Raw genomic sequence first — 25,620 nt, forward strand, 5'->3', positions numbered from 1 at the left:
CAGGGTGGCTCTTTACAAGAAAAGAGACCATTGAAAGTATCAAAGAATTAACTGCATACAAAAATGGTTCTCAGCTATTAATGAGTCAATGTAAAATTTTTATACGAGATGAAAACCAAATCTATTTAAAATGTAAGGAGTCAGCTTTTACTCAAGGATTTTTTAATATATGTATATGTATATATTTACCATGAGATGTAAAGCCTGGACACTGGTTTTGCTGGCCTAATATTGCCAGAGGCCAAGAAGTTAAACTTCGGACTCTGGTTTCTAGAGACCATTATACATGGACATGACAATTCAAATAGGCTGTTTTGGGTCTGACAGCCAATAAGGCAATCTCTTCTGGCATAGCCTGTAAAACTTGGTTCTGAAAGTGTAACAAATTCTCAGGCTCACACTGGATGTTTAAACTTCCCTCTGTAATGCACATCTAAATGTTTCAAGCAAATATTCATGAATTCATTCTTCTCAAAGCTCTTGTAACAACTACATGGCTTAAAAAGAGTACACTACAGATCTCGACCTTCAAAATGAATGGGGAATTTAGCCTCTGCTATTAAATTACACAGTAAAATATCATTTGTTATACAATTCCAAACACATACACTGGACACCTGAGCAAGAACCAGCTGAATGTCCTTCAGATTTATAAGTAATCCTGCTATTCCAGTGAGCAGAAATATTGAGTATAAGCCCCCTAAAGCTAGTACTGAAAAACGAATCCTGAAGATCCAAAACTGTGCTCTAAAACATATATCATTCACTGCTTTCCCTTAACAGAAGTGAGCAAATATTTGAACATGCAGTGTGCATGTTGAAATTCCTTCCTTTGACCCTGAAAAAGTAGAACAGTATAGGTACTTTGAGTAAACTTCAGGGTGCTTGGAGAAGGAAAATAGGACATCAGTGATAAGGCAAATGACCAGGTTTCAGTTTGGAATGTCTGCCTCATTGAATTCCACTCCTGTTCTACTGATTTGACAGAGAAATTGGTTTTCTTCCGTTTTCCAGTGCCAGAGAGCTTACTTAAATAGGTCATCTGGTGGCAGAAGATTCTTCACTGCCTTTTACCTTGAATTTCTCCTTGATGTGTGCTATACTCATTTTACACTAGTGAGACTGTAAATTAATAAAAAAGAGTATCTTGACAGTGGGCATGCAGCTTCTGGTCTGTTATAATCAGTGACTTTTGGCCTCTAGATTTAGTGAGTATAAAATTTTTACCTTGCAATCTAAAATCTCCATAGCCATAAAATTTAATTCTGGAATCCTATTTCCAAGGGTGCAAATGTAAATATCTGGCAGCCTAGTTCAGCGCTGTAAGAGAGTGAGGCCATGAGAAAATGTGGGCTTGAATGTACAACTGAATGTACTTGGACGTATGATTTTGCTGCTGGCTCACCAGTAAGGGTTTTTCTGCTTCATATAATGATTCTTGGGCCTGAATTTGTGCCTATTTTTCTTATTTAGATTTTTCCAGAATCCTGTGACATGCTAATTTGCAAGATGAGCTATTTCCAGAGATTATTACTGATGTTATTTGGGGCAAACTGAGTGACAGCTACTATTTCTTCTGTAAGCTGCTGTGAAATTTCGTTCATTCTTCATCAATCTGAGCTGCTCAAAACTGGGATAATTCAAGAAATTCACAGAATTATTTGTTATATGGGTCTGGATGAACTTGCATTCTTAAAAATACAGCACACAATAAATGACAGTTGTAATGAAATATGCTATTGACTTTGTACTTACTCAATTTAGGTGTTAATTTCTTGTTTGCTTGCAAGATAATTCTGTAGATTAACTAAATCAGCACATTGCCACAGCGCTTGAACATTAGCTTTTCTTGTCATGCAGCAAATACAGTTCTGTAGTGGAATAAGGATCATGAAATATGTAACAAGGACAAAATCCAGCAACTGTTGAGAATGGGATTGCAAGAATGAAACTTTGGGAGATAACCAGAAATGGAGCAGACTAAGCCAATGTCAATTATACAAAAAGAGGCCCTTCAGTATATGTTAATATGCTAAGCCATAGCTTGCCATTGGGGCAGCCTCCTAGGCAAGTTTGTTGTCCTTGCAATACCCCTGATAACTTCTTGCAGAGAGATGTGACAGGCAATGAGATGAATACTAAAGCTGTGCCAACTAACTCCATGCTCCCAGGAGTGTCCTACGAGTCTTTAGCCCAGCCAATAATGCAAGGTTTGCACTCCTCATGCACCCAGAGCATGCATATGTTTTTTTTCTTTTTCTTTCTATCTTTAGCTACATATCCTCTTCACCCTCTCCAACTCCTCCAAGTCAGGAGACACAATCTCCGTACCTTTGATCCAGGCAAATCTGGATATTTTGGGAACATCAGTTTTACCTTAGGCAAGGAAGGTTGAAAAGAGGACTTGGAGCCATTGCCATTTTTAAGCATAGGGTTTCTCCAGTAGTGGCCAACTTATTCATACTTCTTGGGTTGTATTCTCAATTTGAGAAAGTTTTGCTGGTAAGAAATATCAATATAACAGGTAATTATAAAATTACTTAATTTTTAGGCCAGTGGTGACGTTAACATTTACACTGAGGGCTAATGCACTCTTTCATAGTTCTGTGAAAAAGACAACTCTCTGGGTAAAAGAACGGTTGCAAAATCCATGGATATTTTTGTTATCAAGTTTAAAAGGAACATCAATAAAAATACTAGTGCTTGAAGTTCTTTTGTCCTCTTCAAAGTATATATATTGAATGCTGAAGGTTTTGTGATAACAGTGTTGTGCCCTTGATGGTTCTGATGCAGTGATCTGGAAAACAGTGGTAGAGGCATATCAAAAAATGGGAATAGCTTTGGATAAAAAAGCAGATTTTGCTCTCATAGAGACAAATAATCAGTAATCTGTGATTTCAGGAATCTGGGCAGCTCAGGATCATGGGTTACCTGAAAATCAAAGTTCAGTGACTGTCTTTATAAAATTACATTATCAAGATTGTAAGCTGAATCCATAACAGCACAAATGCAAAGCAAGAGCTAAAATTCTACTTCTCCTCCATGGCTTTTACCATGAGCTGTTTTCCTCAAGCATGCCTAAATACTGAAGAACATATCATAAATTTTGCTTTTGCATGAATAATCTACTTTGCTTTCATGTGCTTGATTTGTTAGGTGGTGTGTTGTGGGTTTTTGTTTTTAGGTTTTCTTTTTCTTTTTCCTTTTTTTTTTTTTTATTTTTTTATATTTTTTTTTTTTAATTTTTATGTAAGAATTCCCCATTATTTGCCTGGTTTTGTTTCCCACATATTCAAAGTCTGCTTAGACCTTAAAAGTATGAAAATTCACTGTCTGAATATTTGACTCAGATTTAACAGGGTCTCATGTGAGTAAGACTCCTACAATAAAGGTAAGCATATGCCCAAGAAGCTTTCTAAACCAGAACTTAGATCTGGAAAAATATGGATGAAATACAGGTTTTCCTGCACTGTCAGACCTCCTCAGGGAGGAATCAAATGATAACATCAGTAATAATTGATACTAAAATCACATTTTCATCCCAGAGGATCTCAAACTCATTGTCACCTGGATTGAGTCAGACTTTCATTTAAGCACTTTCCAGAAGCCTGTACAAAATGGCTTCTGCCTGCACAGACAGATATTTTAGCATTTTTATAAGTTCTTATCGTTTGTGTCCCAGGAGATTACACACTCATTTCCAGAAGGCAGAAATAAAAAGAAGGTCATGAATTCCCAGCACTTCAGTGGGTAGATAGATAGGTGATCCACCATGGACACACTGATTTCAGCATTGCATCAGTATTCTGAGTGCTGCGAAAGCTAAGTATACCTAAGACCTGTTACATGAAGGCATCTTTAGGCTGGAAGGCAGCAGTCAAATGAAGAGTGGCAAGCAGAGGTATTTCTGTGGGGGTTTTTGTTTATTTTGGTTTTGTTTGCTTGGTTTGATTTGGTTTTCCCTATGACGAGATCTCACATTGCTGAACAAACCATGCCACCTTTTATATTCAATAAAAATAGTCAAAATACCTACTTGAAAAATTCCATCAAAAAATGTATTTTATCAAGTAATAATTTAATTATTTTTAGTCCTGTACAAGATTTTTTGTGGATTTCAAGTAAAGCTGTGAGATGTTCAATATTCTAAGACTGAATATTGAACTGGAAGAATAACTGTATCTATGGAAGAATAATTGTATGTACAGAAGAATAATTGTTTCTACTTACGTACTTCCAAAGGTGCCAGTTACTACTACTACTACTTCCACCACCTTTCAGGAAAATATCAAAGTTTATTTTGACTTGAACTTAACTCTGTACACTGCTGCATATTGTAGAAAACTGTGACTGCCTCCATTTTTTAGACATCAATGATATACAGGGCTGTGAACCTTACAAGACTGGCAGTTCTTTGGGATAGATACAGTCTAAGAGTTGGACAAAAGGTCATCTAGACCCATAATAAAGTGATTTAACATATGTACTAATTCTTTAACTATGGTTTTAGTTTGTGCTTACAAAAGGGCTCTAACTGAAATTTGAACTACCAGAGTTTGGAAGTTTTGTACGCTAGGACGGTCAGAGCATTTCATATATTGGAGATGATATTTATAATACGTTTCTGCCAATCTTTTTTCAACATACATACATCTTCAAGCAGCCATGCCTTATGCTAAAGGATAGCACTGTGAAAAAAAAATGCTTTTTTTAAAAGAAAGGAAGGTTTCAAGTAAGTAATTTTGTAATTGCATAAGAAGCCAGGCCACGTTTCACAGTTTGCTCTTACCTAGATCTATGCCTAGAAACATACATATGTTTTTCAATGAAGTCTACAGCTACAAGGGCAATTGCTACACACACCACTCAACACTACTTCAGAATTTTTTGTTGAGAGTGAATTTCAGGAGCATCAAGTTTTGCAAAAAAAAAAAATTCCTCAGAGAGAAAATTCATCAATTCAGAAATCTGCTATAGTAGTATTTGCAAGTGAACCTTAAATTACTAGCATGCAATTGGGAGAACTAGCAATCCCCTTCTTTACCCTGTTAGCTATCAGTATGGGCTGTGATGAGGTTAATTAATGAAGTATATTCCACAGATACTCATTAGAAACACTCCTTCAGGAAACAGATATTAGGATGCTAGCTGAAATAGGAATTTAATGCACTTCATGTTCTGACTAAGTTCATTTGTATCCCCTACACTTCTAGTGTATAATTTCTAGTAGGATATGAATTCAAAATGAATACCAGAGAGTTAACTGTTGCAATGCAAATTCCTTTGCCAAATGCTGATACTTTCCTGAAGGAGTGTTTCTAATGAGTATCTGTGGAATATACTTCATTAATTAACCTCATCACAGCCCATACTGATAGCTAACAGGGTAAAGAAGGGGATTGCTAGTTCTCCCAATTGCATGCTAGTAATTTAAGGTTCACTTGCAAATACTACTATAGCAGATTTCTGAATTGATGAATTTTCTCTCTGAGGAATTTTTTTTTTTTGCAAAACTTGATGCTCCTGAAATTCACTCTCAACAAAAAATTCTGAAGTAGTGTTGAGTGGTGTGTGTAGCAATTGCCCTTGTAGCTGTAGACTTCATTGAAAAACATATGTATGTTTCTAGGCATAGATCTAGGTAAGAGCAAACTGTGAAACGTGGCCTGGCTTCTTATGCAATTACAAAATTACTTACTTGAAACCTTCCTTTCTTTTAAAAAAAGCATTTTTTTTTCACAGTGCTATCCTTTAGCATAAGGCATGGCTGCTTGAAGATGTATGTATGTTGAAAAAAGATTGGCAGAAACGTATTATAAATATCATCTCCAATATATGAAATGCTCTGACCGTCCTAGCGTACAAAACTTCCAAACTCTGGTAGTTCAAATTTCAGTTAGAGCCCTTTTGTAAGCACAAACTAAAACCATAGTTAAAGAATTAGTACATATGTTAAATCACTTTACTATGGGTCTAGATGACCTTTTGTCCAACTCTTAGACTGTATCTATCCCAAAGAACTGCCAGTCTTGTAAGGTTCACAGCCCTGTATATCATTGATGTCTAAAAAATGGAGGCAGTCACAGTTTTCTACAATATGCAGCAGTGTACAGAGTTAAGTTCAAGTCAAAATAAACTTTGATATTTTCCTGAAAGGTGGTGGAAGTAGTAGTAGTAGTAACTGGCACCTTTGGAAGTACGTAAGTAGAAACAATTATTCTTCTGTACATACAATTATTCTTCCATAGATACAGTTATTCTTCCAGTTCAATATTCAGTCTTAGAATATTGAACATCTCACAGCTTTACTTGAAATCCACAAAAAATCTTGTACAGGACTAAAAATAATTAAATTATTACTTGATAAAATACATTTTTTGATGGAATTTTTCAAGTAGGTATTTTGACTATTTTTATTGAATATAAAAGGTGGCATGGTTTGTTCAGCAATGTGAGATCTCGTCATAGGGAAAACCAAATCAAACCAAGCAAACAAAACCAAAATAAACAAAAACCCCCACAGAAATACCTCTGCTTGCCACTCTTCATTTGACTGCTGCCTTCCAGCCTAAAGATGCCTTCATGTAACAGGTCTTAGGTATACTTAGCTTTCGCAGCACTCAGAATACTGATGCAATGCTGAAATCAGTGTGTCCATGGTGGATCACCTATCTATCTACCCACTGAAGTGCTGGGAATTCATGACCTTCTTTTTATTTCTGCCTTCTGGAAATGAGTGTGTAATCTCCTGGGACACAAACGATAAGAACTTATAAAAATGCTAAAATATCTGTCTGTGTCCCGGAGATTACACACTCATTTCCAGAAGGCAGAAATAAAAGAAGTCATGAATTCCCAGCACTTTCAGTGGGTAGATAGATAGGTGATCCACATGGACACACTGATTTCAGCATTGCATCAGTATTCTGAGTGCTGCGAAAGCTAAGTATACCTAAGACCTGTTACATGAAGGCATCTTTAGCTGGAAGGCAGCAGTCAAATGAAGAGTGGCAAGCAGAGGTATTTCTGTGGGGGTTTTTGTTTATTTTGGTTTTGTTTGCTTGTTTGATTTGGTTTTCCCTATGACGAGATCTCACATTGCTGAACAAACCATGCCACCTTTTATATTCAATAAAAATAGTCAAAATACCTACTTGAAAAATTCCATCAAAAAATGTATTTTATCAAGTAATAATTTAATTATTTTAGTCCTGTACAAGATTTTTTGTGGATTCAAGTAAAGCTGTGAGATGTTCAATATTCTAAGACTGAATATTGAACTGGAAGAATAACTGTATCTATGGAAGAATAATTGTATGTACAGAAGGAATAATGTTTCTACTTACGTACTTCCAAAGGTGCCAGTTACTACTACTACTACTTCCACCACCTTTCAGGGAAAATATCAAAGTTTATTTTGACTTGAACTTAACTCTGTACACTGCTGCATATTGTAGAAAACTGTGACTGCCTCCATTTTTTTAGACATCAATGATATACAGGGCTGTGAACCTTACAAGACTTGGCAGTTCTTTGGGATAGATACAGTCTAAGAGTTGGACAAAAGGTCATCTGACCCATAATAAAGTGATTTAACATATGTACTAATTCTTTAACTATGGTTTTAGTTTGTGCTTACAAAAGGGCTCTAACTGAAATTTGAACTACCAGAGTTGAAGTTTTGTACGCTAGGACGGTCAGAGCATTCATATGTGGAGATGATATTTATAATACGTTTCTGCCAATCTTTTTCAACATACATACATCTTCAAGCAGCCATGCCTTATGCTAAAGGATAGCACTGTGAAAAAAAAAATGCTTTTTTTAAAAGGAAAGGGAAGGTTTCAAGTAAGTAATTTTGTAATTGCATAAGAAGCCAGGCCACGTTTCACAGTTTGCTCTTACCTAGATCTATGCCTAGAACATACATATGTTTTTCAATGAGTCTACAGCTACAAGGGCAATTGCTACACACACCACTCAACACTTACTTCAGAATTTTTTGTTGAGAGTTGAATTTCAGGGAAGCATCAAAGTTTTGCAAAAAAAAAAAAATTCCTCAGAGAGAAATTCATCATTCAGAAATCTGCTATAGTAGTATTTGCAAGTGAACCTTAAATTACTAGCATGCATTGGAGAACTAGCAATCCCCTTCTTTACCCTGTTAGCTATCAGTATGGGCTGTGATGAGGTTAATTAATGAAGTATATTCCACAGATACTCATTAGAAACACTCCTTCAGGAAACAGATATTAGGATGCTAGCTGAAATAGGAATTTAATGCACTTCATGTTCTGACCATTAAACACACACTATGGAGAGTGAAAAAAATGGTTAGCATTGCTCTTCAACACCACAAGAATATTAGACATCATCAGACACAGCCCATTAGGTATTTAAATCTCAGAAAGATTCTTTCAGTATTAGTGCCTACAACTAACACGTTACAGAATACACAAATATTTTAGCTAGCCTGGCCATGACAGTTTTCTCCCCAGCAGGAAAAAGGGAGATGCCAAGATGTGTAAAACAAAACGCTACAGATGTGGAGGTCTTCTGGAAAACAGAATGAACCTTTTTTCTCAAGTCATTAAGACAAAATTAATCCCAGATTTTTGGTGTTCCCTTTTTCAGCCTCTCTTCGCCGGCGGTCGCAGCCAGGCCCTGGGAAAACCGGACGCCCCTGGCAGGGCCAGATACCCCCGATATGGCCCCTGTCCCCCAACACAGTTCCCATCCTGCCGCTCCCCGGGGCGCAGCCGGGGCCACGGCTCCGGCCCCGGCCCGGGCCCCGCCGCGGGGACGCTAACCGCTTCGCTCCGCGTTGCCCCAGCGCCCCCTGGCCGCGGAGCGCCGGCGCCTAGGGTCAGCGCCGGGGCGGGGGCAGTCCGGCCGTGCACCGCTGGCCGCAGGGAGCCGCTGCTGCCGCTCCGTCAGGTCCCGTCCCGTCCGAGGGCTTTTTGGAGCCTGAGCGTCCCGTGCGCGGCTCCCGTCCCTTGCAGGCCGCACAACATGGATTTCTTGGGCAGGCTGCCGGCGCTGACAAAAGTTCTCGGGGCGGCGGCGGGCTGGGGCGGCGGCGGCGGACCGTGGCGGACCGCGGGACGGCTCTGCGCGGGGGGCCCGCTCCCGTGCTGGGCCGCCGCTGCCCGCAGCCCACTGCCCGGCGGCCGCGCTGCCTCCTCCCAGGCGCTGGGCGACTACGAGGAAGTTTTCAAGTCCTCGTTGGAGGAGCCCGAGAAGGTCTGGGGAGCAGCCGCCGAGCAGATACAGTGGAACAAGCCCTGGGACCGGGCCCTGGAGAGGGGCCGCCCGGGGGGCGCCTCCTGGTGAGTCTGGCCGGGGCTGGGGTCAGGGGGGGCCCGGGGAGCGCGGCAGGGAACCGCTCAGCTGTGGTGGGGAGGGCAGCCTGCTGAGGGGGCCACGAGTGTGCTGGGTCGTGTGGTTAACACAAAACTGCCCCAGCGCTGGTGTGGAGTGGTCAGTGTGCCATAGCTGATGAAGGGGATTGCTGTAGAGCATTGGAGGGGTTTAATGACTACGTTTGGTTAAGCTTAATGATTAAAAGAAGCATGGTTGAGTGTGTCGGGGTAAGAGGAGAGTTCTCATGTGTGTGACAGGTGTGACATACACGTGTGTCAGCCCGTGTGCGTCAGAGACACAGGTGAGTGTGCCTGATCTCTCCCATTCGACCTCTTTTGGGTCTGGATTGGGACCTGGCTGCTGTGAGCATGGGAAACTGGGCATGAGGTGCCAGGAAAGGTGGGTGCATGGAAACACAGGGATTGTGGCTTTCAGAGTTGCTTAATCTTAGAAACCAAATAGTTAATAATTTAGAGGATGTGTTTAAGATAAAGTTTGGTGAAAGGACTGGCATTGTAATGTATATCCATATCTCCATGTGGTGAATGGCAAACTAACTTAAGACAGAGTATGACACCCTTCTTGTAAATTACCAGATAGGTTTTCCAGTATTTCTCAAAGGAAATTTACCTGTTAAAATTTTATATGGACCCCAATCACATCTTTTTTGACAAGTTTGCATCATGCTCTTTGATCTTTTCTCATTAAGAAGCCGATACAGGATAAAAAAGGCAATGTAGGATGAGGGTCATCTTTGGTACATTGATGTTCTTTGCCATTTTTAGATTTTTCTGGTTTGATTTTAATTTTAAAATACTAATAATTCTAAAAGTGGAATTAAAAATATTAATCATTCTTAAATCTGCCCAAATGAAGAGATGCAGAACCTGTAGAGTGGAGCTTGCTTTCTTATTGGTGTCTGGTGTTAGTCTGTGGCACCTCTAGTAGTGAAAATTGTTTATATGTCTTAAGCTGAATGTTAAACAGCACCATCCAGGATAAAGCTCATTAGGTCAGCAGGGCTGTATGACAGTGAGAAGTTCTAAAATGGATGGAGTCCATTGACCTTGATTTCTAGATGATGGCACTGTTCAAAAAAGGCAGGTAGGATTGCCTGCATAGTTAGGGTCTAGAGAAAAGTTTAGAGCACAAGTCTTATGAGGAGCAGCTGAGGGAACTGGGTTTGTTTAGTCTGGAGAAAAGGAGGCTCAGGGGGGACCTTATTGCTCTCTACAACTACCTGAAAGGAGGTTGTAGCGAGGTGGGTGTCAGTCTCTTCTCCCAAGTAACAAGTGGTAGGAAGAGAGGAAATGGCCTCAAGTTGCACCAGTGGAGGCTTAGATCGGATATTGGGAAAAATTTCTTCACCAAAAGGGTTGTTGAGCGTTGGAACAGGCTGCTCAGGGAAGTGGTTGAGTCAGCATCCCTGGAGGTGTTTAAAACACGTGTAGATGTAGCACTGAGGGGCATGGCTCAGTGGCAGGCTTGGCAGTGCCAGGTGAACGGTGGGACTTGATGATTTTAAAGCTCTTTTCCAACCTCTAAACAATTCTATAATTCTGTGATTAAAGACCAGTAAAGCTCATTGGCTCTGGCATTCCTGAGCAGAATAATGAGAATAATGAAGCAGTCAATACAATGGTTACTTTTTAAGACTAAGGAATGAGAATAGAATATAGAAGACATGCTGGAAAGAATGGTTTTCCTATCAGATTCTGTTAAATCTGATGTGGTTTGATTTGCTGAGCATGATAAGCTTGCTTGCTGAAAGTAACATGGTTAGGTCTCTGTGAAGCACTGTGATTTCTCAGGTGGAAGTTATTTGGCCTTACGGCAGGGATAACTGGATAGAATTTCCTGGGCTGAAGTCAGACTTATCTTCTAAGGGTCTTTCCTGGCCTCACTTCTCACTTTTGTCTTTCTCCCTCTGTGGATGCAGGTTGCCACAGACTGAAATTATCTCATTAATGTGGGCAAATACCTGAAAGGAGGGTGTGAAGAAAATGGAGCCAGGCTCTTTTCAGTGGTGCCCAGTGACAGGACCAGAGGCAATGGTTACAAACTGTAACACAGGAGGTTCCTTCTTAACATCAGGAAACATTTTTTTAATGTGAGGATGACTGAGCACTGGCACAGAGTTAGTGGAGTCTTCATCCTTGGAGATACTCAAAAGCCATTTGGACGTAGTCCTGGGCAACCAGCTCTAGGTGGCCCTGCTTGAGCAGGGGGGTTGAACCATCTGCGCTCCAGAGGTTCTTTCCAACCTCAACCAGATGCAAGTCTCTGAAGACTCAACATCAGGCCCTAATTATTGTTTCCATGTTGGGTATCTGTTGCTCTGTTGTGGATAATAAAACATTAAGCAATTCAAAGTTGTGTAATCCTCTTTAATGTCTTAATGTGCAACATGCAATTTTATTTCTTTTTTAAATTTAAGTTCCCCTTAAGTGGTAACAGGCTAGATGTCATACTAGTGTAGTATTGTAATGCCTCTGAAGTCCCAGATGGTTACCAGCATTCAGTATGCTCAGCAGGATGACAGATAGGTAAGTTCTTTGAGGAAAAGACTTAATATTAGATAGAGAGAGAGGATACAAGTGGCTCTTTCAGAGGACATGCTGAAGAGAAAACAAAGAGGATGGAACATAACTGAGGAAGAGACCAGGCTTCCAAGAAAAGCATAGCTTGCTAGTCTAACAGGTAAAGATGTAGCTCTAGTTCTGAGGTTTACTGAGGAAGCAGTTTATGGAGACCTTAAAAATAGTATTAAGAAGTTCATGTGTGTGCTTCTTAGAATTTATTTCCTGTTTCAGAGACATATTATTAGGTTAATTAATAAATGTAATTTTTTCGGTATCTTTGTTTTTGGTTGCCAAACCTGAGACTTGCTTTTCATATCTTTTCCAGTCTCATTTGCTTTGGTTGAAGAAGTTGAAGAAGGTGGTTAATGTATTTAAAATGTAGCTATAAGGCAAATGCTAATTTGTCCTTTCTAAGTACTGTAAGAGCATGAAAGAAACATGGCATGCCCTATTGCATCTTCTTTAGTCTCTGCCATTGGAAATACCAGTATTATGTTAGTGGGATGCAAAATGATTTCCAGAAGGGAAGCGATCAGTGTCACCATCCCCAGGCTGTTTGCTTGAAGCAGTAATCCCAGGTACCATTGACTACTCTAACCTACATCAATGGCTGGTACGGCACAAAACACCATCTGGTTTTGCCCACATTAAAAGTAAAGAGAAGATCAAAAAAGCATGAATGGTCAAGAAAAGGATGAAGGAATAAAATTGATGTAAAAGCCAAAAAGGAGACCTAAGTTTTAAAACTTGTAGAATTTGGCTACAAAGTTGAAAGGAAAACTGTTGTTTGAGTTGGCTTTGAAGAGATTAAAACTAGGAGCCTTAAAATGCAAGAAGGAATATGTAGATTTTAGATGCTGGAAAGAAAAATCTAACACTAAAGATAGTGAAACACTTGAATAGATTATTTTGGGATCTTGTGGAATCCCCGTTGTAAAGGTTAAAGCACGTATTTCCTTTGGAATGTGGAAACAGTTTTTCCTCGTGTGTAGGCAGATGGCAGTTTTGCAAGTTACGTTTTTTCTCTTATTCTAAGACATAAATGCAGTATAAAATCCCTTCTGAGCTTTAGGAATGTTGCACAGATTGCTATTCAAATATTGCTTACACTTTTAAAAAATGAGAGAGGATCAATTAACATAATATTATCTCGGAATATCTAGTATCATCATGGTTTTGTCTAACATTTTATTCACCTTCTGTTCTCACTTCATCTAGAAAAAAAAATAAAAATTCAGTTGATTCCTGGGAACCTGCTTGGAGAAGTGTGTGTACCCTGCATGGCATAAAGGATTTTAGCAATATGCATTTTTACACTTAGGATGCAAAATAATTTTATGTAGTTTTTCTTTTGCATGTATGCCAGCTTTATCTAGAGCCTTTACTTTCTTTTTTTTTTTTTTTATTCTTAATTATCTTTGCTTTGGAGCTGTTAAATAAAGACTAAAAATCATCTCTGAATGTAGCTGCTTTGATTCTTAAGATAGCAGACAGTGTTGGAAATTAAAGCGTAACTTTCTAATATTTGAGTGAACTAAGGCATAATTATGTGTTACCTTCTTCCCTACTGTACTTATTTCATTATGAGGAAGTAGGCTGTTGTCACATCCAAAAAAATACTGAATGCAGTAAAAAAAATTTCGAGACTGTAGATGGTAGATGTTAAGCTGTATGTAATGGGAGTCCTGCTACAGAAGATGTAAACAGAAGATAAGCACTTTCATGCTCTCTTTTACTGCTACCCCTAAAAGGTTATCAGAGTAGTCATTTTAAATATGATTGAAGAGCTAAGTTCACGTGCTTGAGATTCCTGTTGTGAAAACACACGAACTCTGTGAGACCTCAAGGCTGAGGTGAGACAGAAGGTGCTGAACCCCAGTCATGGAGAGGTGGTAAGTCCGAGATGACTGCTGTAGGGAGCTTTAAAGAGGCTCAAGAAGGCCTGAATGATTAACCAGACTCAAATTATTAAAAAGATGCCTTATTAGATCTAAGTTATGTATAATGTGGACTATAAAAAGCTGCTGCTTTCATGGATGTGTCAGAAAGAAGACTTACTGAAAGGATAGGTAGATACTGTCAGAATGTTAGAATCATAGAATCAACTAGATGGAAAAGACCTTTAAGATCATCCAGTCCAACCGTACCCCAGGACTGCCAAGTCCAACACTAAACCATCTCACTAAGGGCCTCATCTACGCAGTTTTTGAGCGCTTGCAGGGAATATGATTCCACCACTTTCCTGGGCAGCCTGTTCCAATGCCTGAGCACCCTCTCAGTGAAGAAATTTTTCCTAATATCCAATCTAAACCTCCCCTGGCACAGCTTGAGGCCGTTACCTCTTGTCCTATCTATCACTTGTTACTTGGGAGAAGAGACCAGGCACCTCCTTCTCCTCCTTAAACCTTATTGTTTTAAAATGTTGCAGTGAAGCAGGCTGGTTTGCTATTATAAACAGTTTTAAATTCTGTCAGTTTTGACAGGAAGAATCCTGTAATTTGTTTTCCACCATAGCAGTATTTGAGCTCTTCAGAGACTGCTAGTGAGCTGCATGCAGTTTCTTTTATGTATCAGTTATTACTGTGTACTCTTTTTATTTGTTTTATTCCTCCTCTCTTTATTGAATGTTAGTAATTTCTCAGCATCAGGAACACAGCCTAAAATAAGATTCTTCAGGCTTGAATTCAGTTGGTAAGCCGCATTGAGACAATTGTCTGGTTAGCAATGGATTAGCATTTTACAGTCCTCCTTATTATGGCAAGATTTACTGTCAGCTCTTACAAACATCCTGCAGGTCTACCTCTGGTCTTTCTGCAGGCTGCTGGGACATGTTCTTTTTGATCCTAGACCTGTGTTTTAGATAAGAGCATCTCATTGTTGTCCTTATTCCAAGGCTGGGTGTCATAGTTTAACTCCATTTGTACCACGCAGTTGCTTGATTTCTCCCCCAGTAACCCCCGCAGCCCCAATGGGATGGGAGGAGAATTGGAAAAAGGTAAAACCTATGGTTTGAGATCAAAACAGTTTAATAATTAAAAAAAAAAAAAAAGAAAATAACAACAACAATAATTGTAATGAAAAAGAGAGCATGGGAAACTGAAAAGTCTGACTTACAGTAAGCACTACTTAGCAACAGCTGAAACATTGGTGTGTTATCAACATTATTCTCAGGCTAAACCCCAAACACAGCACTGTACCATTACTAGGAAGAAAATTAACTCTATCCCAGCCAAAACCAGGACACTGGGTCCTAGTTTCCTGCTGCTGTTTCTTTCCAGCTAAAGCTTATTCAAGCAAATCAAGGTTACCCAGTTATTCATCTCCTTGAGAATTATTGGATCACCAGAACTTTGTAGTAGCACAGCGCAGCTTTTCAAAGCCAAGCAGCTTTTGTTTGTTAGCTGGAATGAGGTATTTGAGCATATCTTTGGGTTAAAGTAGAGAAGCAAAAGTCTTGCAGTTGTGGTCATGGTAGGTGCATCTCTGTTTCTCTGATCCCTGATAACCTTTTTAAGGTTCCTGCTTTCTGAATGGGGTAGCAGAGCTCTCATCAGATTACCCATATAGTCTTGGGGGTATTTTTGTTTCAACCTGCAGTCACATCTTTTCCACATATTTGTTTGGAAGTGATTGTTAAAAATTTATATGGCAGTGTGATATTGCCATGTGTCTTTAGAAGAATCAAAGCTCTGGTGCTCGCTCATGTTTTGACCATTCTCAAGTGGTTATGGATAGTAGCCCAGGTGCTGTGCTCCCTTGTTCCCTTGTTCATATCATCCTACAGTGATTTGATATAAAATCAATGGAGAACCTGGATCCTACACAACTTTTATGACAGTAATACAAAATTTCTCTATATTACATGAAATAACCCTGAATCCTTTATTGTTCATACAGTTCTATTATGGGAAGGGGTTTGTAGTAGAGAGTGTTTTTTTTACTTTCCTGGTTCTTAACTTTCTCCTTATTAATGGTGTTGTAAAGGAGTTGCATTAAAAGATTGCTGCATCCTAAACATCCTAACTTGTTTTGGTTTAATAATTGCTATTCTTTGCCAATGCTGTCCCATAGCATGTGTGCATGTGGATATACGAGTAGTATATAAAATATTCTAATTTAGAACAATCATTTACTAGACAGGAAAGGTGAAGAAGAAAATGCTTTTTAAACTAGTAGAGGGTTACTTTAGGCTCTCTGTTTTTATTTCTAGTTACATTATAACAATACGCTGTCACAGTAGAGCATCCCCACAGAACTTTTCAACTGTGTTTTTTCCGTTTCTTTTTGCTGTGGAGAGATATGTGCAGATAGAAAAAGAAATACAAAGGGCATTATTTAGTGTGAACTTTAATTTTTAGATTGTGTGTCATCTCTCAGAGTCATCATTGTATCTGATGCCTTCTCTATGTTCTTACTCGAGGATTATGCTGCACTTCTCCCCCCCCACCCCCGCTTGTGTAAAGTGACAATAAAAATGAAACCTGAGTTTGTGAAGTGTTTTTCCTTAATTAGAAGATGAGAATTTTTTGGCTGTTGAAGAGCCTATGACTCACATTGCTTTACAGGGGATTTTAAGTCACTGATGTAAAACATGGTCATGTCAAATGGATTGTGAATGTCAGACAAATTTATAAGATTTTATAACCATTGGGTTCAGTTTCATTTAGTTACAGATGCTTATATGCTTAACTGTTATTGCTAAGAGATGAATATTTTGAGTCCTGAACCTGTTCTTCTTAAAAATGATGTGTGCATGCCAACGCAAAGTAGTGCAATAATGTATTTTCATAATGTCAGGTTATTTTATGTGAATATGTGCTTTTTCTATGAAACCTTAGTTATAAAAATCAGAATGATTGATGCAAAGGCAGTTAAATTAAAACCAAGTTTAGCAGATTCTTAGTTAAGTCAATTAAGGTACAGCACTTTTGCTATTTTCAGTAATGGGCTTATTTAGCTTTTTGAGTAAATTGTGAGTTTATAGAATAAAAAATGACTTCCTGAACAGAGTATAACGTTTCATGAGCATAAAAAAAAAAAACCAAAAAAAAAGTCTTATTTGGAAGGCTGGCTGTTACATACTTCCAACTTCTCTTTTTAGGTTTGTAGGTGGAGAGCTGAATATCTGTTACAATGCTGTAGATCGTCATGTTGAGAATGGACGAGGAGACCAAATTGCCATTATTCATGATAGTCCTGTAACAAATACCAAAGAGAAAATAACATATAATGAACTTCTTGAACAGGTATGTTTGAGAATAACCTTGTTACTGAAAATAGGCAGTAAATATTGCACAGCAGGAAGATACTACAGAGGTACAAATGTTCTGCCTTGCTAGGTTATTCCTTTTGCTGCTTTTGCCGTGCTCAATATTGAATTATAAGCTTTGCTACCTGTACCCTGTACTAGTTATACTGCATCTGAGAGGTTTTGATCTTCCTTGAGTTCTTCTTCTTCTGCAGTTTAATATTTTTTCTTTCCCGGTTGGTTAAATTTGGAACTTAACTCTATTGGATTTCTCCCCTCTCTCCCTCCCTGCCCCCCGCCAACAGTTCTTGTTTCATATTTAAAAGGTAAAGCAAATATTAGTCAAGTCACTTGACAGTTGCTACAATGAACAAAAATAGAGCTCCGTAGAAATTAAAATGTGTACCTTGGCTGTTGCTGTGTGTAACTGAGTGTAAAACCAGATTAAATTGGTTTTACAGCTGGAAGGAGGAACTCTAAAGAAAGCTGTTTCACCTGCCCCAATGTAGGCTGCAGCGGGGATGCTGATGGCCCTGCACTAGTTTTCTGTCCAGAAAGTCTGTGAATTTTGACTTCCCCATTGGCTGAGGTAGCTTACTCCCAGCTGGGGTGGTGAATAGTCAGTCCTGCATCAGCCCATTCAGATTTTCTCAGTGCCTGACTGTGGGTTGTTGCCACTATGGGTGTTTGCAGTCTGCCCTATTCAGTGTTTTCCGCTCTTTCAGCTGTCAGCTGGTGCTTTGCTATCATGCTGATCCTCTGTTTAGCTGGCTTTTTTCTTCCAGTTTTATACAGCAGTTGCACTCAACACTAAGTACAAAGAAATGCTGGAGTCAGACTCATGTTCTTCCTTAATGTATCTCACACATTAAAATACATTACACTCACTCTACTTAGGCACATAGTGTCTGGAGTAATGTGGGCCTATGGTTTTAAAGGTGAAATGAGGTTCACAGTACAGTAATTCAGTTTGTGAGGGTTTTATTCCACTGATGCAAGAAAAGAGAAGTCATATGCCTACCAAAAATTATAAACCCGTACTGCACTCTCTTTTAAGGAAAATATGGAAAACATTTATTCCTCACCAGTATTCTGTTGATTTACCAAGTCCAAACAAGAACTTGGAAATTACTGTAAAGTATGCTGGGACTAGAACAATTAGCTTCAGTGTTTTGAGAAATCAGAAGATTTTAAAAAGGCCTAGCTTCTTATCTAATTTTATTTATTTTTTAATAGATGACATACATAATATTACATTTATAAAATTATAATTTTATAGATACAATCTTGTCATGTGCAATATAAATATATACTTAATATATATACACTATATATGTATATCTAAAATAATTATATATGTATTCATATTAAGATACATGTTTTCTTTTAGTGAAGTAATATGACATTTTAATGTAAATTATATGAAATGAACTCTTTCTATAGAAATTTCCCCTGAAAAGGAGAAAAAAGTAGCGTTTCAAAAGTAGCTTTTGTTTTGCTTTTTAAGCTTGATGTTGGTATTAAGTCCCCTAAGTTTGTGTCTCCGTATTCTCTAGAAGTGTATGAAATTTTTCAGGGTATGGCAGATTTGTGCAGAATGAGAAAATTTGGTAGTTGACATACACATCACATCCTCTCCTCCACATTTCCTCTTACAGCAGCATTACCAAACCAAATGGAAGAACTGGTTTAAGTTTTCTGGGTGTACGTAGCAGAACTCATTCAGAAGTTCATTATAATCTTGCTGGTATCTGAGTCCTATCTAAATGCTGTTTTTGATTCTCTACAGTTTGCTCTTCTCCTTACTCAGAAGGGAATGTAAGTGAAAGGCTTCATTTGAGATTAAGATCTTTTCCGTTGAAGCTTTCCAGTCCACTCTTGTGGAATAAATTTAATGTGGTTTACCTGGTAACTACGACACCTGATAACAAAGGTATTCACAAAGAGATCTGCTGAAAATGGGAGACATGGGCTGATGTATTTGGTGTAATGGATCTTGTAGGAGCAGGAAAGACTTTAAGACAAGGCCTACCAAAACCACTGTGGAGCGTGGGTGATGATGTTGGCTCACAGTCCTCAGTCAGTGCTTGTCACCATGGTCTCAGTCTGCTCAGTGTAAGCTAAAAGTAATATATTTTGTCGTTTTGAAATAGACTTTCAGTGCTCCGAATGTTTCACTATAGATCAGTGTAAGTGCAGATCAGACATACGACCAAAGTGGATGAACCTACTGGCGGGGAAAGAAGCCTTTTGCCATCTTTCCCGAGTTCCTTTCCCAATCTAAAATAGCCCAACAGTGTGTATTTATATTCACACTGTTGTTCGGACTGTCCACATCCAGTGAATGTTTAGTAATCTGTCTGACCAGTAATGGCCAGACAGACTGACAGTGTAATGAGGATGCCTTTTCAGGGAGCCTGCCTGTTCAAAGTGTCTCCACAAATGATCAGCACTTGAAGTGGCAGAATTCTTTCTGGCTTTTGGTGATAGAAGTGGAGCTTATACTTGGATTCACCAGAAGTTATGTAGGATAACTGTGGGTCACATCATGGGGAAATGCAAAGTTTTATACCAGGTTGGATCATTTGTTCCATGATCAAACTCATGGTAAGGGTGAAAAAAGTGCCATAGGTGTTTGGCTGGAGATGAGAAGGCTCCTTTGGGAGGAGCCTTGAGCTATGTACTCAGGAAACCTGTTATTTTCAAATTATCCCTATATTTTCTATTTGTTGCACTGCTTTTCAGACCTAAGAACTACAGTGATGCTGCAATTTTGAGGTTAAGTACCACTAAACTATAAATAATTGAGAGAAATGTTGGAAGCTTGTGAATGTTTAGTGCCCAACCTGTAGGATTTTTGGTTTTGGTTTTTTTTTTTTTTTTTGGTCAGAACTGGACTAGAAAGATTGCAGGACAATTTCAGCAATTCTTTATTGATGTAAATAATGACAAGATCAGTTTGCATTGATATTCTGCACAACTATATGGTCTGCACACTTGGGAAGTCTTGAGAATTACAGTTGCTTAAAGTGAAGCTGTATGTAGTGCACACAGTTGCATTTTAAGTGTGTTAATTATATGTTGTTCCAGAGGAAATCTTCCAAATGCAGAGAGGAGGAATTTGCCAAATTTAAGACATAAACAGTCTTCCAGAATGTACTGATTGGTCTTTTTTCTTTAAATGAGGATTGAATGTTGGACTGAAGCCAGTGAAATGGGGGTGTAGGTGAAAATTCGTATTATGTCTTGGGATATTCTCTAATTGCAGTAGTGAGATGGCAGGAAAAGATAAGAAAGACACAAATTCTGTTATAAGTATTACTGAGTCTGTGTAGTATTAGGGAAATATAAAGGTACGCAGAAGAAATAAGTTTTAAAGCTTTTGTTCATTTGCAAACAATTTTTCTGATTGCGTTGGAAAATACTATCATTTTCAAGTTAAGGCAAAGGTTGTTAGATAGGTGAAAACCCCTTTCTGTTTACATCATTGAGTGTATTCTCTAGAATGTCTCACTTGCTAAAAAGAAATCTCAAGAATTTGAGAGTCACTGGCAGTTGTTGATGCTTGACAGATCACGCACACAAAAGCAGTGTGATTTCTCTCTGCAATTCTTTTCAGTAACAATGCACAGCTAACATGTTGAATCAGTGCTGTAATAAATATTTTCTGAGTGCAGTAACATGGCAGGATTAGTAAAACCAACCCCCAAGCCTCTGACAGCATTGAATATTGCAAAAACATGGATGAGAAAGAAGGGCTTCAGGTTATCAACAGTGGACTAGGATGTAATTTGTTCTGTAGGAAGGTTTTTCGTAATTACTCAGCCTAAAATTACCCTTTTTCCAAAATAGCTGTATTAGCTATTGTCAATTTGTATTTATATGTGTATCTGTCATATCTTCTATATATGACTGAGGAATCACACAGATTGTTCTGTTTCTAGTAATCTTTCTCATTCTTGATGCTTTACTCCAACTTCTTTCTTTGACTTCTGCCTTGAAAAATGAAATTCCTTCCTGGCCTGAAATATTAACTTTCATTTCAAGACATATCTTCTCTCAGAGTTGATTTAGAATTAAAACTAGAATACAGCCAGAAAATCCTACTGAGACTGACAACCCCACTTTATCCTCTTTGTCTGGTAAAGCAACATTATCTTGATAAAACTATGTATTAGACTTCTTTAATGCTGGTTTCCCTTATCTTATTTAAATCTCAAATGGTATTCTTCAGTGCCTGTCCTAGAAAGATTTAACTGCAATGTCACTGGGGTAGCTCGTCAAAAATATCAATATTAGTATTCTTTAAAGGATGAGACTAATCAGGAATTTACGAAGAGTGGTGTCTTGGGTTTTTCACGTTCCGCTCAAAAGACTTCCAAATGACAGTGTAAAAGTCTGAAGAAGCGGCTGGAACTTGATCTCCCCTGACTGAAGATAGTTATACTGCAGCATGTCAATGTTAGTAGTGCCTACAGTAATGTATAATTTGGTGCAGCTTGGGCAGATCAGTGAAGCAAAGCCATGCTGAATTAACTGTAATAAAACCACTGTATCTGGTTTTTGAGTTTTACTTTGGACTAGGTTTAGTTTCATCCTTTAAAATGAATGTCCTATAGCTTACTTCAAAGATGTCTGAACATAGCTACCCCACAAATCTTTGCTTCCTTGACTTGTGGATTCCTTTATGAAGTGCTGTGCTCACCCTTCGTCTGTTTCGCTGCTGCTTGATTTCTCTCCCCATGCTGAGTAGATGTTGTTCAAATAACGGCCTTTCAGGGAAACAGATGCTGTAGGAGTTGTGCCTAATACTGAGGCTATCCTTCACAAATACCAGAAATTTTATGGGGCAAATAGGTGTCTGGAAACCATCTCTTCTTGTAGAGTGAATGCCATGGCATCACTTCTGATCAAACATTGAATCCATGCCAAGCTGATAAGTATTACAGATGCCCCATCCCATCCCAGTCCCTCCTTGAAGGCACACAGTCCACAGCCAATCTGCAGGAAGGAAAATGGCCCTTCCCAAAAATCCCCAGCTTACTCTCAACACAAAGAACTTCTAGGCATCTGGAAGAAGGAGGGGCAGATTTCTGCAACTAACTGCAATCCCAGCAGCTGTCTGGCAATTCTTCTGCTTAATATTTTTTATTGCTATGTGTGGAAGAGCGTACCAGCACCATTACCACCACAAGGTAGGTCCTTTACATGCTGCTTTACATGCTGCATTTGAGACAGTGTGGCTGGTATATTGTGCAGAAGCCTTGGAGAGCTCTTATCAAGACATGCCGCATCCGTGACTTCAGCAGTTGCCAGGGCTGTGTCTGGCACGCAGGCAGAGTTGGGACAGGGCATATGGTCTCTGGTGGAACTTGTTGCTCTACAGACCTTTCCTCACACCCCTGGGGAACTGTCTCTCAAGGCATAAGAGCTCTCACAGTCAATCAAGAGACCTACACCACCTTTCCACAGCTCTGTGACCAGTGTCGTAATTATACTAGAAACCCCCTAAACACAGTCCCATGCTCGATACACATACAGGAAAGGTGTACACACTTAGGTGGGCATCTGAATCAATGATTTTGCAGTTTCCATTGCCTGCTGTAGCAGAGAGTGTGCCAAGAGGATGTTCCTGCATGTTGTCTCATGAGGATCCCCTGGGAACAGTAATTAAGAAGAGTAATAGAAGAGTGAAGAGGCTGATGAAGGGGATGGGGAAAGTAGGAAGGAGTACTTTCTGTAGCAGTCTTGGGAAAATGACACAGTGGAGAAGCTGAAGAGCAACTTGCTGCCTTTGGTTTAGAGGAATGTGTATGTGACATGGGTCTTTTTACTCCATGAGAAGCATTTCAGGATGTTTCAGGAGCTCTCAGTATTTGAAGAATCCTTTTGCGTTTAGCTTGTATTGAAGGACTCAAGACTGGTGAGACCCAGCCATTGTTCAACCCAGGAAGTTTTGAAGCTCATCTTTTGACCATTTTGAGTGGAATTTCTGTTTTAGTATCTTTGAAGGATTCTTTTGGCATGGACCAAAACTGCTTTTTTTAACTACTAGGGGCAGCCTGGTGATTTACTTCAGAACTGAATACTTCTCCAGACCTGAACTGCTAATACAGATGTAGTATTTGTTTGGTGGCTGAGTAAAAAGAAAGCCATGTTCACAGGGGGCTTGCATTTGATAGAAGTGTAATTTCAGCCCAGATCTTCAAAGCTGAAAACCTACTTGAGTTTCTTATTATATCACTTGGTCTCAAGTAATTTTATTGCTGAAGTGTCAAATATATTGAAGTGATAGAGCAATTTTAAACTTGAAGACAAGCGGAGAAATAACATGCTGGTAGGAAAATAGCAACTATAAAATCTTGAGTGATAAAGTAAGCTGTCTTAATGTAAACTATAAATGACAACACACTGTAACAAAGAGGAAGGTTTCATGGCTTGTAACAGTGTAATGAAATGTCACTACTGCCATCTCCTTTCCCCCCCCCCCCCCCTTTTTTTTTTTTTAAGAAAGAGTGATTGCTTGGATGTTTCAGGGTTTCCACATCAATCTTAAGGGCAATATAAACCCACAATATAAACTGTTCCATACTCTTCCAAATAGTTGCAGATACAGTGTTTTATTATCTGTTATATAGTCCAGATGTTCTCTGGCTGTCAGAAGGATGAGGGAAAGAGCACAAGGAATATCATAGGTACTCATGTAGTATATTGGGTTATTGTCTTCAGTGCCATTAAACTCTAGGATAGGAGGTTAAGTGCAGACAAGCGATTATTGGGTTTGCATGGAAGACGTGATTCCTGTCTGTGGCATGCTACGTACATTCTTCTTTAAGTACAATTTACCTATGATAGGTTTCAATAAAAATGATTTAAGTACATCCAGACCTCTTCACTGTCTCCTTCCTGTAGCCAAGTACCAATGTTATATAGCTTGTATAGAGGCATTAGAAGTCTTCTATTACAAAATTACTAATGATGATCTTTAAGTGATGCTTTTTGCTTTTAGCAGACAAATATCTAGAAATGACTGTAAATGCTGGTGATATGGCAAAAATTCTAGTTGTGTCTAGGCCTTGTTGATTTTTGTTGGGTTTTGATAGCATGTCAGTTCCATATAGTATTGATAGGTATTAATAGGTCTAGAATTAAAGATACTTTCTTTTGATAATCAGTAACATTTAATATAAGAGGTCTGTTACAAATAAATCATGTACATACCTTAGTTTGTGTGAATTTTCAGCTTGCTATGGTGATCACTTTGCCTTATAAACATTTTCTCTATTGTGCTTTAAAATAACAGCAGGGATTTAGGCAATGTTTATAAAAAGTGGAAGCTATACTGTCATCTGCATGATGCAAGCATGCATGCTTGAGCCTTCTATGTTTCCATTTTCTTAAATCCTCAGGAGAAGTGTAAAAAATACGCATAGTTTGATTGTGGATGAGCTGTGTATTTAATGCAAACACAGGTCAAATGCATGTGGAGCTTCTGGATGCTACTGTCTCAGGTTGCTGAAAGTCTGAACATGTTCCCACTGAAGAGAGAAGCAGTATGTAATGCTGTATTATTCTCTTCAGAACATGTATCAAATAGGCTACTAGATTTGGATGTAATTGCCCCAAGTTTTCTTGAATGTGACCGTAAAAGAGCCTAATGCCTACAAGTCTCAGAAAGTAACAGTGGTACTAGAATTTGAAATATTACACTGGAATAAGGTAACTCTTTAAATAGAGAAAACTCAAATTTGATTAATAATATAAATTAAAGTAAAACATTTCAAAGAAAATCTACCCTCCTGTCTAGCTTATCCTTGAAAAACAGGCTCCTTGCCTCCTCTGCTTGCACAACAGGTATTATTGGCCTAGGCTGCTCCCATTGTTTGCATTATTTGCTGGGTCGCTGAAAACATCTCTTGCTGCTTCAGAAGCTTGGGTATTTTCTATTTAACAGGCAACATCTCCCTGCTGCTCTCGGGAGTTTGATAGTACCAGTCTGATAGTACCTGAAGAAAAGTCTTTCATGAGACTAAATTTTACTTGAAACCTTCTCTGTATGATATAATAAATAAATAAGGAATAATGCAGTTCAGGTAAGATGTGAGGAATACATATGTGAGTAGTTTCCTGTTACATTGAGAGTGGAAGAAATCCAAATGTTTAAACTTCTTATGCTTATTTTCTAGTGAATGACAACCTCTTAAAGAAGATTTTTGCTACTGTACATAAGAAGAGTTCCCCTGTAAGACAGAGCAACTCCTTTTTTCCAAACTTAGATTTATGTATCTTCAGATATCCCTTCCCAGAGAATTTAACTTTTTAGTCTTATCACTAATGTAAAACTATTACAAGCAAAACTCCTGTTCTTGTTACATCTGCCTGGCATGTAATCATGCTTATGGAGTATTCCAGCTCACAACTTCCTGG

General features: G+C 38.7%; 1 protein-coding gene across 1 annotated transcript in view; it reads left to right on the top strand.

The window, feature by feature from the left end:
• The first annotated feature begins 8,926 nt into the window (after window positions 1-8,926).
• Window positions 8,927-25,620, top strand: part of ACSS3 (acyl-CoA synthetase short chain family member 3) — a 91,812-nt gene continuing 75,118 nt past the window's right edge. Inside the window, exons 1-2 of the mRNA XM_030480422.1 lie at window positions 8,927-9,329; window positions 17,047-17,191. Of these exons, the coding sequence (XP_030336282.1) occupies window positions 9,013-9,329; window positions 17,047-17,191 (462 nt within the window). The 5' untranslated portion in view covers window positions 8,927-9,012. The remainder of the gene's footprint in view (window positions 9,330-17,046; window positions 17,192-25,620) is intronic.

The sequence above is a fragment of the Strigops habroptila genome, chromosome 3 (genome assembly GCF_004027225.2).
Source record: "Strigops habroptila isolate Jane chromosome 3, bStrHab1.2.pri, whole genome shotgun sequence".
Taxonomy (NCBI): domain Eukaryota; kingdom Metazoa; phylum Chordata; class Aves; order Psittaciformes; family Psittacidae; genus Strigops; species Strigops habroptila.